Here is a 14,468-nt window from a genome sequence, read left to right as displayed (position 1 = left end):
TCGCGGGTGCCAGCATCAGCAGCAGCTCTGCTCCACTTTGAAGGCTAGCACAGATTCCCTTTTTTCAAAGCCCGTCTGTCTCTTTTATGGTCTTGGCACGGCCTCCAGCCGCTTGCTCACCCACCACCCTGCCTGAGCCCTTGCTCTAAAAATAATGCTGATGGATTTTCCAGAAGCAGCCTTGCCTAGGTCTGAAAACAGCTTTTGATCTTCAGAAGTTAAACCTCCGGCTTTCCCTTGGCGGACACAGACATCAATTATGTGCCTTTTGTACGCGGGCCATCTGGAAAAATAATGGTAGGTACGTGGCTAGAGTTTGGCTCGGCTGGCTGGACAATGGCTCCGAGGTATACAATGGAGCCTATGCATACGGCTTTAAATGCTTCTTCTTCTTCCTCCTCCTCCTCTTCCTCCTTCTCTTCCTGCTCTTATCCTCCTCTTCCTCCCCTTCTTATTCTTCTTTCCTCCTCCTCTTCTTCTTCCTCCCCTCCTGCTTCTTCTCCCCTCCTCCCCCCTCCTGCTCCTTCTCTTCTTCCTCCTCCCTCCTTTCCCCTCCTCCTCTTCTTCTTCCTCCACCCCCTCCCCTCCTCCTCTTCTTCCTCCTCCTATCACCTCTTCCCCTCCTCCTCCTCTTCTTCCTCCCCATCCCCCTCCTCTTCTTCCTCCTCCTTCTCCCCCCCTCTTCCTCCTCCTCCCCTCCTCTTTCTCCCTCTCCTCTTCCTCCCCCTTCTCCTCCTCCCCTCCTCCTAACTGTGCACAGGTGGTCGGTTGGATTTATTAATCGATCCTTCAGAAGAAGCTGAAGGCAGAGGAAGGGAGGGAAGAGATTGTACCCTGGGATTTAAGATGAAAGAGCTGCTGGGAGGGAGACTTCTGCAAAGTTAGATTGCTGTTTCCATTTAAAGAGGAAAGAGAGCAAGGCCAGTTCTGGAGCAATTAATCTCGAAACAGTCAGATAGGTAGTTCCTTCCCAATTTTCGCTGTGTGAGTTTTCAGATACCAGGTTCCATATTTCATGGAAGATACGGGACGTTGCATTAAAGGAGACAGAGAAGGCTCTTCCCCTAGGCCCCGCCAAGCGACATTGTCTAGTTCAGTGTTTTTCAACAAGTGTGCCGTGGCACACTAGTGTGCCGCGAGACATGGTCAGGTGTGCCGCGAAGCTTAGAGAGAAAGAAAGCAAGAGAGAGAGAAAGAGAGAAAGAAAGAAAGAAAGAAAGCAAGAGAGAAAGAGAGAAAGAAAGCAAGAAAGAGAAAGAAAGCAAGAGAGAGAAAGAGCAAGAGAGACAGAGAGAACAAGAGAGAAAGAAAGCAAGAGAGAGAGAGAGAACGAGAACAAGAGAGAAAGGAAGCAAGAGAGAGAAAGAGAGAGAAAGAGAAGAAAGAGAGAAAGAGAGAGAGAGCAAGAGAGAGAAAGAAAGCAAGAAAAAGAAAGAGAGGGAGGGAGGGAGAGAGAAAGAGAGCAAAAAAGAGAGGAAGGAAGGAAGAGAAAGAAAGAGGAATGGAGAGAGAAAGAAAGAAGAAGGAAGGGAGAGAAAGAGGGAGGGAGAAAGAAATAGAGCGAAGGGGAGGAAGAGAGATATATAATTTTTTTGTCCAAACTTTTTTTAGGCTCCCCCCCCGCTCAATGTGCCCCAGGGTTTCGTAAATGTAAAAAATGTGCCGCGGCTCAAAAAAGGTTGAAAATCACTGGTCTAGTTGATAGGACCTGGAGAAGGCTGACTCTGTGGGACCTAACCGGTCGCTGGCACTCATGCAGCAGGAGGCAAATAATGTGGCCCGATGCCATGTAGGGCTTTGTTTGTTTGTTTGTTCATTAAATTTCTATGCCGCCCACTCCCGAAAGACTCAGAACAGCTTACAACAATAATATAGCAAATACAGACTAACGATTAAAATCACATAGAAACAATAGAAGATTGACGGCAGAAAAAGACCTCAGGGTCCATCTAGTCTGCGACAATTCCAGAGGGTGTACCAGTAGCAGCCAGTAAGTGGGACCTTCACCTGCTCCAAGGTCCCTTCCAGCCCTTTAATTAGAAACATAGAAACATAGAAGTCTGACGGCAGAAAAAGACCTCAGGGTCCATCTAGTCTGCCCTTATACTATTTCCTGTATTTTATCTTAGGATGGATATATGTTTATCCCAGGCATGTTTAAATTCAGTGACTGTGGATTTACCAACCACGTCTGCTGGAAGTTTGTCCCAAGCATCTACTACGCTTTCAGTAAAATAATATTTTCTCACATTGTTCTGATCTTTGCCCCAACTAACCTCAGATTGTGCCCCCTTGTTCTTGTGTTCACTTTCCTATTAAAAACACTTCCCTCCTGAATATGACAATAATAGCAATAATATAAAATCCTATTAAAATCTCACTAACGCTATCATACCATGTCATACATCCCGATCAAGTATTAATTAGGCTGGGATTAAAGGAAGTGGCAATCACTCATGGCCCCCAGGCCTGCCGGCAAAGCCAGGCTATCAGCTAACTGACTTATCAGCTGCAGTGATTTACTTAACAACTGAGGCAAGGAAGTTTGTAAAAGGCTGTTATTCTCCTTGTGGCCCAGCCTGTCTCCCTGAGGTCAAACTTAGTCCCGATGCAGCCCTCAATGAAATAAAGTTTGTAGCCTAGATCAGTGATGGAAACTGCAGTTTAATGTTTTCAAATGTAAAATAATGCACTTGGGGAAAAGGAATCCTCAATCTGAGTATTGTATTGGCAGTTCTGTGTTAGCAAAAACTTCAGAAGAGAAGGATTTAGGGGTAGTGATTTCTGACAGTCTCAAAATGGGTGAACAGTGCAGTCAGGCGGTAGGGAAAGCAAGTAGGATGCTTGGCTGCATACCTAGAGGTGTAAGAAGCAGGAAGAGGGAGATTATGATCCCACTATATAGAGGGCTGGTGAGACCACATTTGGAATACTGTGTTCAGTTCTGGAGACCTCACCTACAAAAAGATATTGACAAAATTGAACGGGTCCAAAGACGGGCTACAAGAATGGTGGAAGGTCTTAAGCATAAAACGTATCAGGAAAGACTTCATGAACTCAATCTGTATAGTCCGGAGGACAGAAGGAAAAAGGGGGACATGATCGAAACATTTAAATATGTTAAAGGGTTAAATAAGGTCCAGGAGGGAAGTGTTTTTAATAGGAAAGTGAACACAAGAACAAGGGGACACAATCTGAAGTTAGTTGGGGGAAAGATCAAAAGCAACATGAGAAAATATTATTTTACTGAAATAGTAGTAGATCCTTGGAACAAACTTCCAGCAGATGTGGTTGATAAATGCACAGTAACTGAATTTAAACATGCCTGGGATAAACATCTATCCATCCTAAGATAAAATACAGAAAATAATATAAGGGCAGACTAGATGGATCATGAGGTCTTTTTCTGCTGTCAGTCTTCTATGTTTCTATGGTGAACCTTTTTTCCCCAGGTGCCGAAAGACCGTGTGTGTGCGCTATTATGTATGCGTGAGCGCCCACACCCATAATTCAATGCCTGGGGAGGGCAAAAACACCTTCGCCCGCCCCTTGGAGGCCGAAAACGAGCCTATTTCCCAAGTTCTGATGGGCCCAGTAGGCTTGTGTTTTACCGTCGCCAGGCGCCAAAGGCTTCCCTGGCACCCAGGGAGGGTAAAAACACCCCCCCATCCCCCCGGAGGCTCTCTGGAAGCCAAAACGCCCTCCTAGAGCCTGTGTGTGAGCCAAAAACCAGCAGCCTGCACGCACATGCATATTGGAGGTGAACTAGGGCAATGGCATGGGTGACACGGGTGGCATGCGGAGCCATATGTGCTGCATACCAGCACATATGGCTCCGCATGCCACCCATGTCACCCATGCCATAGGTTCGCCATCACTGACCTAGATGAAAGATTAGCAACAAAGCAGATATACCACCAGCAGATGGCAGTCATTGTCCTCCAAAATAAAGAAAGCAAAAATATCCTTTTTGGTCTAAAACTATGAAATTGAACTTGGTCTAAATATGAAATTGTGGACGTTGGCTGTATTCTCACAATGGAACCCCCAGGATTTGAAACATTTTAAATTTCTATGCAAGGTTGCCTAGTCACACTTGCTACCAGAAAGTTTTGTAGACTGTTAGGCAGAATGTACTACATTTAATAACACAATGATAGGATTCATTCCTAACTTTATTTGCAATATATAATCCCAGATAAAAGAATGTTTTAGCCTGCTTTAAAGAACGGTGGGACTTTCTCCCGGCCAGTTGATTTATATCTTATGTCGAGAGGTTTTCTTTAGCAATTCACAGGGAGAAAACTGGGGCTATACAATCTCTGCTTTCTATTTACATTTGCGGTTTCTAAACAAGCACAGGTCTTCGTGAGTTATTTGCAGTGTTTACTTTCTCCCTTAGCACAAAAGCCAGCTGGTCTTTGATAGACTGTACACAAGCTGAATACTAAGTCTGACTGTAGAAAATTGACTGTCAAACCATCAAGACAACTGAAATATCTTCCGTGTATAAAACTTGAACTTCTAATGACCTCGTGACAATCTCCATATTTACAACTTTCACCCTTGTACAAAGTTTGGTATGTTGTCTTTGTAGTGTCTGTCTAAAAGATGCACAATTCTGGGCAGCATTTAAAGAAAACTGAGAATTATAGTCTGGAGGACAGAAGGAAAAGGGGGGACATGATCGAAACATTTAAATATGTTAAAGGGTTAAATAAGGTTCAGGAGGGAAGTGTTTTTAATAGGAAAGTGAACACATGAACAAGGGGACACAATCTGAAGTTAGTTGGGGGAAAGATCAAAAGCAACATGAGAAAATATTATTTTACTGAAAGAGTAGATGCTTGGAACAAACTTCCAGCAGACGTGGTTGGTAAATCCACAGTAACTGAATTTAAACATCCCTGGGATAAACATAGATCCATTGTAAGATAAAATACAGGAAATAGTATAAGGGCAGACTAGATGGACCATGAGGTCTTTTTCTACCGTCAGTCTTCTGTTTCTATGTTTCTAATTAAAAGGGCTGGAAGAGATCTTGGAGCAGATGAAGGTCCCGCTTACTGGCTGCTACTGGTACACCCTCTGGAATTGTCGCAGGCACACACATGTCCGGTGGTGTGAGATTTTGCTTCTGTGCCTGTGCAGCAAATAAAATCTCCTGCAAGGATGCTCTTACACACGAGATTTCGCCTTTTTCAGCGATTTCTTTGCTTCCGCGCATGCGCAGAAGCAAAAAGCAGGCCAAAATCAGCAAAATCTCACATGCGAGAGCCTCCTCGTGTGAAATTTCGCTTGCTCTGCATGCACAGAAGTGAAATCCTATGTGTGAAAGCACTGGGGGCGCATAGATGCATGTGCACCTCCATTTCCGCCACCGGAACCCCGATCCTAGCTGTACTGGTTGCATCCCGCTACTGTCTTGGAGGTCTCGGAGTTCAAACTCCAACCCGATGCAGGAGACTTCATACCATACTCGACAAATGGATGTCCAATCTTTTCTTGAAAACTCTCCAGAGATGAAGCACCTACAACTGTGGGAAAAAAGCTGTTCCACTGATTATCAAAATTTTGGGAGTATAAGACGCACCTTCTAAAAGAGGCTGAAAATTTGGGTGCGTTTTATACTCTAAATGTAGTTTTTTCAAAGCTGTTTATAGAAGATTACTTATAGAAGATTACTCCAAAGGCGAGAGGAGTTACAGATGGACTTTGACCTGATTCAGCCTGGCTCTTCTTATGTTCTTATTATGCATGCTTGTGTTCAAATAAAGAGTGGATTTTATCATAAAATAAATGATTCCTGAATTGGAGGTCAATTCAAGGGCTGTGCACAGAACAACATAGAGCCAAGAAAGCAGAAACTGTTAAGAAAGAAAAGCTGCACACTTCCCAAGTGACAGTATTTTAATGTTCTTTGAGCAAGCATGATTAAAAAAAAAAAAAATTCCACAGGAACTGAACTGGGTTATCTAGAAATCAAATGATAGACAGACGGCATCAGGAAATCTGCCCACCCGAAAGAGAGATGACCCATGCTACATTAAAGCATCAGAAGGCTAGTCTGGCGATTTGGGGGGTGGGTGGGCAGCGGCTCATTCAACTGAGCTTTCGCACAAAAGCATTGCTATTCTGAGGGCAGTTCTTGTGACACACGCAGTTAACAATGGACATCACCGGACGCTGGATGGTGTTGCCTTGCGGGCAGCGGAAATCCACCTGGATTGTTTTGGTCGTGTGCGGCGTGCAGCACCGTCCATCGTTGCAGATGCCACAGTAACGGGGTTTATATGTTTGGACACTGGTGCAGTTCTGGTACTCCAGATGGACAGCTGCGGGAGGCTTGACCGTTCGGAGGCATTTTTTCCCCTTCTACGAGAAAGCGCAGGACATTAATTAGGTGGACACTCACATTCAGTTTGATGCAACATAGCCGTCATAGATGGAGCGGGTATAATAATAATAATAATAATAATAATAATAATAATAATAATAATAATAATAATAATAGATGAAACAATCGATCACATACTCAGCTGCTGCAAAAAGATCGCACAGACTGACTACAAGCATAGACATGATGCTGTGGCACAGATGATCCACTGGAACTTGTGCCGGAACTACCATTTACCAGTGGCAAAGAACTGGTGGGACCATAAGCCCGGAAAAGTGGTCGAAAATGAGCAAGCAAAACTACTGTGGGACTTCCGACTTCAGACTGACCGAATTCTGAAGCATAACACACCAGACATTGTGATCGTGGAGAAAAAGAAAGTATGGATCATCGACATCGCAATCCCAGGGGACAGCAGAATTGAGGAGAAGCAGCTAGAGAAATCAGTGAAATGCGAAGATCTAAAAATCGAGCTGCAACGACTCTGGCATAAGCCAGTGAAAGTGGTCCCAGGGGTACTTGGCATGCTGGACGCAGTGCCAAAGGATCTCAGCGGACATTTGAAAACCATCGGAATTGACAAAATCTCCATCTGTCAATTGCAAAAGGCCGCTTTACTGGGATTGGCAAACATAATTCGCCGCTACATCACGCAGTCCTAGGTGCTTGGGAAGCGCCCGACTGGTGATGAAATACGAAATCCAGCATAGTGATCTCGTTTGCTGTGTTGTACTGACATAATAATAATAATAATAATAATAATAATAATAATAATAATAATAATAATTTATTAGATTTGTATGCCGCCCCTCTCCGAAGACTCGGGGCGGCTCACAACAATAATAAAAAGCAATATAACAGTGAACAAATCTAATATTAAAAGAAAAAGATATATAAAACCCCAGCCAGCAATTAAAACCATACAACACATACATACCAAACATAAAATATAAAAGCCTGGGGGAGGTGTCTCAGTTCCCCCAAGCCTGGCGATATAGGTGGGTCTTGAGTAATTTGCGAAAGACAAGGAGGGAGTATCATTTCAAGGGTGGCTTCCTCCCATTTCGGACCGGTTGTATAGAGTGGTACCTCTACTTATGAACTTAATTTGTTCCGTGACCAGGTTCTTAAGTAGAAACGTTTGTAAGAAGAAGCAATTTTCCCCATAGGAATCAATGTAAAAGGATTCCTAGAGAGGCCCTACAGAGGCTTCTCCCCATCTTTTCTGGGCCTGTTTCCTCCTTTAATGCCTTTCGAAAGGCAAGGAGAGTGGGGGTGGTGCGGATCTCCAGGGGGAGTTGGTTCCAGATGGCCGGGGCCACAACAGAGAAGGCTCTCCCTTGTGGACCTTATGGGGCCTGGAGAAGGCCGACTGTGTGTGACCTAACTGGGATGTGTGAGGCAGAAGATGGTCCCATAAATAATCTGGTCCAATGCCATGGAGGGCTTGATAGGTGATTATTAATTAATTAATTTATTTTATTTTATTTATTGTATTTATATGTTGCTGAATCCAAAGCGGACTCAGAGCGGCTAACAAGTAGGATAAATACAATAGCATTAAAATACAATCAAAATTACACAATAAAATCAGTAATATAATAACAATAAAAGAATAGCTTAAAAAGGACCATACACACAGAGCAGTCAATCTAATTCCAGGCCTGCCGGAAAAGCCAGGTCTTAATGGCTTTCCGGAAGACCGGTAGGAAGTACAAATCTCTGGGGACAGTTGATTCCATAGGGTTGGAGCCACCACAGAGAAGGCTCTTTCCTAAGATCCCGCCAACCAACATTGTTTGGCGGATAGGACCTGGAGAAGGCCAACTCTGTGGGCCCTTATGGCCGCAATGAGGTATGAGGGAGGCGGCGGCCCTGAGCTATTCAAATAGTCGGGCTCTGAGGCATAATCAACACCTTGAATTGCGTTAGGAGACCAATTGGCAGCCAATTGGGTATGCCCAACATGGCTCTCGCGGCTGCATGTTGGACGAGTTGCCGTCTCCAAACGTTCTTCAAGGGTAGCCCCAAGTAGAGCGCATTGCAGTGATCGTGCAAATTTTGGAGTACAGTGGTACCTCTACTTATGAACTTAATTCGTTCCACGACCAGGTTCTTAAAGTAGAAAAGTTTGTAAGTACAGTGGTACCTCGAGATACGAGTTTAATTCGTTCCGGACCTGGGCTCTTAAGTCGAGCAGCTCTTATCTCGAACGACTTTTCCCCATAGGAATTAATGTAAATAATTTTAATTGGTTCCAGCCCTCAAAAAACTCACAAAGTTAGTCTAAATTATGCAGAAAGACATGTTTTTAATGAAGAAATGTACATGTACATATAAATGAATAATGAAGTTTCTTTCACTTAACTTGTAAACTTTCTTAAACTTTTAAATTTACATATGTTCAACTTCTCTGCCACCCAATCCTGTAGGACAGAGGTCCCCAACCCTTTTTGCACCAGGGACCGGCTTTAAGCGATCAAGAGAGGAATGGGTGAATGAATGGACGGAGGGTGGGAAGGAAGGAAGGAAAGAGGGAAGGGACAGGAACAGAGGAAGGAAGCAAGGAAACTTATGAAAGGGGAGAGTAAGAGAGGAATGAGTGAAGGGAGGGAGGGAGGGAAGAAGGTGGGAAGGAGAAAGAAAAGAAGAAATAGAGGAAGGGAAGGTAAAAGAGAGAAAGAAAAAGAGCAAGAAAGAAAGAAAGAAAGAAAGAAAGAAAGAAAGGGGGAAGGGACAGGAACAGAGGAAGGAAGCAAGGAAACTTATGAAAGGGGAGAGTAAGAGAGGAATGAGTGAAGGGAGGGAGGGAGAGAAGAAGGTGGGAAGGAGAAAGAAAAGAAGAAATAGAGGAAGGGAAGGTAAAAGAGAGAAAGAAAAAGAGCAAGAAAGAAAGCTGCAAGCACCCCCCCGAGCCCCCCAGGCCAGCTGCAACCTTTTAAAACACGCGCGCCGCTTCGCAGCTGTCTCCTGAAGCCGAACGCGGAAGTTAGCGTTTGGCTTCAGGAGACAGCTCCTTGGCGCTTGTATCTCGAATTTGGGCTTGTAAGTAGAACAAAAATATCTCTCCCCTCCCAGCTCTTATCTCGAGTTGCTCTTAAGTAGAGCAGCTCTTATGTCGGGGTTCCACTGTAGTAGCAATTTTTCCCATAAGAATCAATGTAAAAGCACATAATGTGTGTGATTGGGGAAACCACAGGGAGGGTAGGGTGTAGGTCCTGTTTCCTCCAGATTTCTAGAGGCCCCACGGAGGCTTCTCCCCACCTTTTCCGGCCCTGTTTCCTCCCAGGAGATTTCTAGAGGCCCCACGGAGGCTTCTCCCTGCCTTTTCTGGCCCTTTTTCCTCCCAGGAGATTCCTAGAGAGGCCCCACGGAGGCTTCTCCCCACCTTTTCCGGCCCTGTTTCCTCCCAGGAGATTTCTAGAGAGGCCCCACGGAGGCTTCTCCCTGCCTTTTCTGGCCCTTTTTCCTCCCAGGAGATTCCTAGAGAGGCCCCACGGAGGCTTCTCCCCACCTTTTCCGGCCCTGTTTCCTCCCAGGAGATTTCTAGAGAGGCCCCACGGAGGCTTCTCCCTGCCTTTTCTGGCCCTTTTTCCTCCCAGGAGATTCCTAGAGAGGCCCCACGGAGGCTTCTCCCCACCTTTTCCGGCCCTGTTTCCTCCCAGGAGATTTCTAGAGAGGCCCCACGGAGGCTTCTCCCTGCCTTTTCTGGCCCTTTTTCCTCCCAGGAGATTTCTAGAGAGGCCCCACGGAGGCTTCTCCCTGCCTTTTCTGGCCCTTTTTCCTCCCAGGAGATTCCTAGAGAGGCCCCACGGAGGCTTCTCCCCACCTTTTCCGGCCCTGTTTCCTCCCAGGAGATTTCTAAAGAGGCCCCACGGAGGCTTCTCCCTGCCTTTTCTGGCCCTTTTTCCTCCCAGGAGATTCCTAGAGAGGCCCCACGGAGGCTTCTCCCTGCCTTTTCTGGTTACAGTTTGGGAGGCTCGGGTTTGTAAGTGGAAAATGGTTCTTGAGAAATCTTGAACACCTGGTTCTTATCGAGAAAAGTTTGTAAGTAGAGGCGTTCTTAGGTAGAGGTACCACTGTATTCTTCCTCTAGAGTGGGGTAGGACTAGAGAGTTTACAGTATCCTTCCTTCCCCTGGCACGCTCCCCCAAGCCGCGCCCACAGAACCAATTGCAAAAAAAAAAATTGAATCCCACCACTGCTGCAAGCCATACCTTATTAAGTGGTGGACTCTTTTCACAGGGGCGCACTTCACATATCCTCGTCTCTTTTATCATCTCACACATTGGGTTCTTGTTGGTGACTCTGGTGGAGGCTCCCAAGCCGCAACTGGTAGAACACGCACTCCATTCTGTTGTCTGCTCAATGCAGTTAGAACTGGAGTCAGAACCTTCAGCCCCCAAGGTTGCTTCCTGTCCAAATCCTGTAGGCAAAATTGAACATAAGAACATAAGTGAGCCAGGGTGGCGCAGCAGGTAGAGTGCTGTACTGCAGGCCACTGAAGCTGACTGTAGATCTGAAGGTCAGCGGTTCAAATCTCATCACCGGCTCAAGGTTGACTCAGCCTTCCATCCTTCTGAGGTGGGTAAAATGAGGACCCGGATTGTGGGGGCAATAGGCTGGCTCTGTTAAAAAGTGCTATTGCTAACATGTTGCAAGCCGCCCTGAGTCTAAGGAGAAGGGCGGCATAAAAATCGAATGAATGAATGAATGAATGAATGAATGAATAAATAAGAAGAGCCAAGCTGAATCAGGCCAAAGCCCATCAAATGCAGCATTCTGTGTCACACAGTGTACATGGGGATCTTGAGCAGAAAGAGAAGGCAAGACCTTCCCTTTTGCTTGACCCCCCAACAAATGGTAGAAACATTTGTTAAAAACTATGTACCACATTTTTAAGAGAATGCAACTTTTTCCCCACTAAAAGAGGCTGAAAATTTGGGTGCATCGTATACTCCAAATGTAGCTTTGGAAGTGCTAATGATCTTCCCGGCTTGCAAGATGTTCTCATTGCTACTCCCTCCAAAGAAGATTTTTTTCCAGCCCTAAGTCTTTGCAGGCTTGTTTTCATTCCTACCCTCCAAAGAAGGTATTTAAAGGTATTTTTTTCAGCCCTAAACAGGGGATAAAATAATAATAACAATAATTATTATTATTTATTAGACTTGTATGCAGCCCCTCCCTTAAGACCCCGGGCGGCTCACAAAAGACAGTACAAAAAACAATATGTATACAAATCTAATAGTTAAAACTATAAGCTAAAATCTCATTAGCTTATAGTTTATGTTCTTATGTTATAGTGAACACAAGAACAAGGGGACACAATCTGAGGTTAGTTGGGGGAAAGATCAAAAGCAACATGAGAAAATATTATTTTACTGAAAGAGTAGTAGATCCTTGGAACAAACTTCCAGCAGACGTGGTAGATAAATCCACAGTAACTGAATTTAAACATGCCTGGGATAAACATTATCTTAAAAAGAAGTCAATTTACTCAATCACATCCACACATAACATTTAATGGTCAGAGAGAGGGGGCATGATCATAATGTGCTGAAGCTGAGCTCTGAAAAATACATTATTTTGTAATACAGCAAGGATCACTATGACCGTGAGGTCTCAAATCTATACTCAAGACGGATTTGTAGTCAATCAAATAGAGGTTTAAAGGGCTGCATTTCTCTAATAGACTAAACTTAAATTTATATAAAGATAGTCATGTTACATCAACACACTGCAATCTGCACTGGTTGCCGATCAATTTCCAGTCACAATTCAAAGTGTTGGTTATGACCTATAAAGCCCTTCATGGCATCGGACCAGAATACCTCCGGGACCGCCTTCTGCCGCACGAATCCCAGCGACCGGTTAGGTCCCACAGAGTTGGCTTTCTCTGGGTCCCGTCGACTAAACAATGTCATCTGGTGGGACCCAGGGGAAGAGCCTTCTCTGTGGTGGCCCTGACCCTCTGGAACCAGCTCCCCCCAGAGATCAGAACTGCCCCCACTCTCCTTGCCTTTCGTAAAGTTCTTAAGACCCATCTCTGCCGTCAGGCATGGGGGAACTGAGACATCTCCCCTGGGCCTATACAGTTTATACATGGTAAGTTTGTGTGTATCCTTGCTTTTAATAATGGGGGTTTTAGTGTTTTTTAAATTATTAGATTTGTTCTTACATTGTCTTTGTTATTGTTGTGAGCCACCCCGAGTCTACGGAGAGGGGCGCCATACAAATCTAATAAATAATAATAATAATAATAATAATAATAATAATAATAATAATAGTCCTTGACTTATGACCACTATGTAGCCGAAAATTTATGTTGCTAAGTGAGACAGTTGCTAAGAAAACCTTGCCCCGTTTCACGACCTTTTTGGATATGGTTGTTAAGTGAATAATTGCAATTATTAAGTTAGTAACATAGTTGTGAAGTGCATCTCATCTTAGCTTGTCAGAAGGTTGCAAATTACAGCAATTGTCATAACTATGAGTCAATTGGTGAGTGTCTGAATCGTAAGACCATGGGAATGCTGCAACAGAGCCGGGGTGGCGCAGCAGGTAAGAGTGCTGTACTGCAGGCCACTGAAGCTGACTGTAGAACTGTAGGTCAGCGGTTCAAATCTCATCACCGGCTCAAGGTTGACTCAGCCTTCCATCCTTCCGAGGTGGGTAAAATGAGGACCTGGATTGTGGGGGCAATATGCTGGCTCTATTAAAAACTGCTATTGCTAACATGTTGTAAGCTGCTCTGAGTCTAAGGAGAAGGATGGCATAAAAATCGAATAAATAAATAAATAATAAATAGTCATAAGTGTGGAAAACGCTCATGTCACTTTTTTTCAGCGCTTTTTATCACTTTGAATGGTCACTAAATGAACCGTCTTAAGCCGAGGACCACATCTATAACATTAGCTACTTACAAAATTTCAGAGCAATTTTTAATTAATATCAGCAGTTAAAGGAAAAAATAAAAAATAATAAAAGCACACATGAAAACATTGTGTTATTCTAACCAAATAGAAGCAGCAATTAAAATTCATAGCAATGTTGTTTTTCAATGTTTTGAGAGAATAAAAACAACTTCGTCTTACGGGAGGCCTTATGTGGTAAAATGCAACAGCTAGACTGTTCCTGATCACTGTTTTCTTAGCTAGGAAAATAAATATTTTTAGATTTTTAGGGCTATGACTGGACCTCTAAAAATTTGAGCACTGTTCTCACAGTACAGTGATACCTCATCTTACAAAAGCCTCGTCATACAAGCTTTTCGAGATACAAACCCGGGGTTTAAGATTTTGTGGCCTCTTCTTATAAACTATTTTCACCTTACAAACCCAGCGCCGCCGCTGGGATGCCCCGCTTCCGGACTTCCGTTGCCAGCGAAGCATCCATTTTTGCACTGCTGGGATTCCCCTGAAGCTCCCTTCCATGGGAAACCCCACCTCTGGACTTCCGTGTTTTTGTGATGCTGCAGGAGAATCCCAGCAGGGAATCCCAGCAGTGCAAAAACGGGCGCTTCGCTAGCAACAGAAGTCCGGAGGTGGGGTTTCCCAGCGAGGGGAACCTCAGTGAAATCGCAGCATCGTAAAAACACAGAGGTCCAGAGGTGGGGTTTCGAGGCAAAAGGGGTGAATTTTGGGCTTGCACGCATTAATTGATTTTCCATTGATTCCTATGGCAAACATTGTTTCGTCTTACAAACCTTTCACCTTAAGAACCTCGTCCCGGAACCAATTAAGTTTGTAAGACAAGGTATCACTGTATCTTCAAAACCAACCACTAAACTGCAATTTTTCACAACACAGAGAAATGGGGGGGGGGGGGGGGAGCAACCACAATGAACCTAACCTTAAAAATAATTCTCAATTACATTTCAATCCAATGATTGACACATTTATTTTTATTATTTATTTATTAGATTTATATGCCGCCCTTCTCCGTAGACTCATGTCAATTGTTCAACTGTTGCCCGGGGTTTGCCCCTTCCATGATCCACAGATTCACTGTGGGTTTTCAAGTTTCTCCTCGCGACCTTAAGAATTAAAAGCGGTAAGAGAGAGAGAGAGAG

General features: G+C 44.4%; 1 protein-coding gene across 1 annotated transcript in view; it reads right to left on the bottom strand.

Annotated features, from left to right (window-relative positions):
- Window positions 1-5,892: 5,892 nt before the first annotated feature.
- CCN3 (cellular communication network factor 3) overlaps window positions 5,893-14,468 on the bottom strand; it is a 30,395-nt gene continuing 21,819 nt past the window's right edge. Inside the window, exons 4-5 of the mRNA XM_070749252.1 lie at window positions 10,615-10,823; window positions 5,893-6,375 (exon numbers count right to left, since the gene is read on the bottom strand). Of these exons, the coding sequence (XP_070605353.1) occupies window positions 6,103-6,375; window positions 10,615-10,823 (482 nt within the window). The 3' untranslated portion in view covers window positions 5,893-6,102. The remainder of the gene's footprint in view (window positions 6,376-10,614; window positions 10,824-14,468) is intronic.

The sequence above is a fragment of the Erythrolamprus reginae genome, chromosome 3 (genome assembly GCF_031021105.1).
Source record: "Erythrolamprus reginae isolate rEryReg1 chromosome 3, rEryReg1.hap1, whole genome shotgun sequence".
NCBI classification, from domain to species: domain Eukaryota; kingdom Metazoa; phylum Chordata; class Lepidosauria; order Squamata; family Dipsadidae; genus Erythrolamprus; species Erythrolamprus reginae.
Note: the sequence above shows the minus strand (reverse complement) of the source record. Positions and strands in the feature narration are given on the sequence as shown.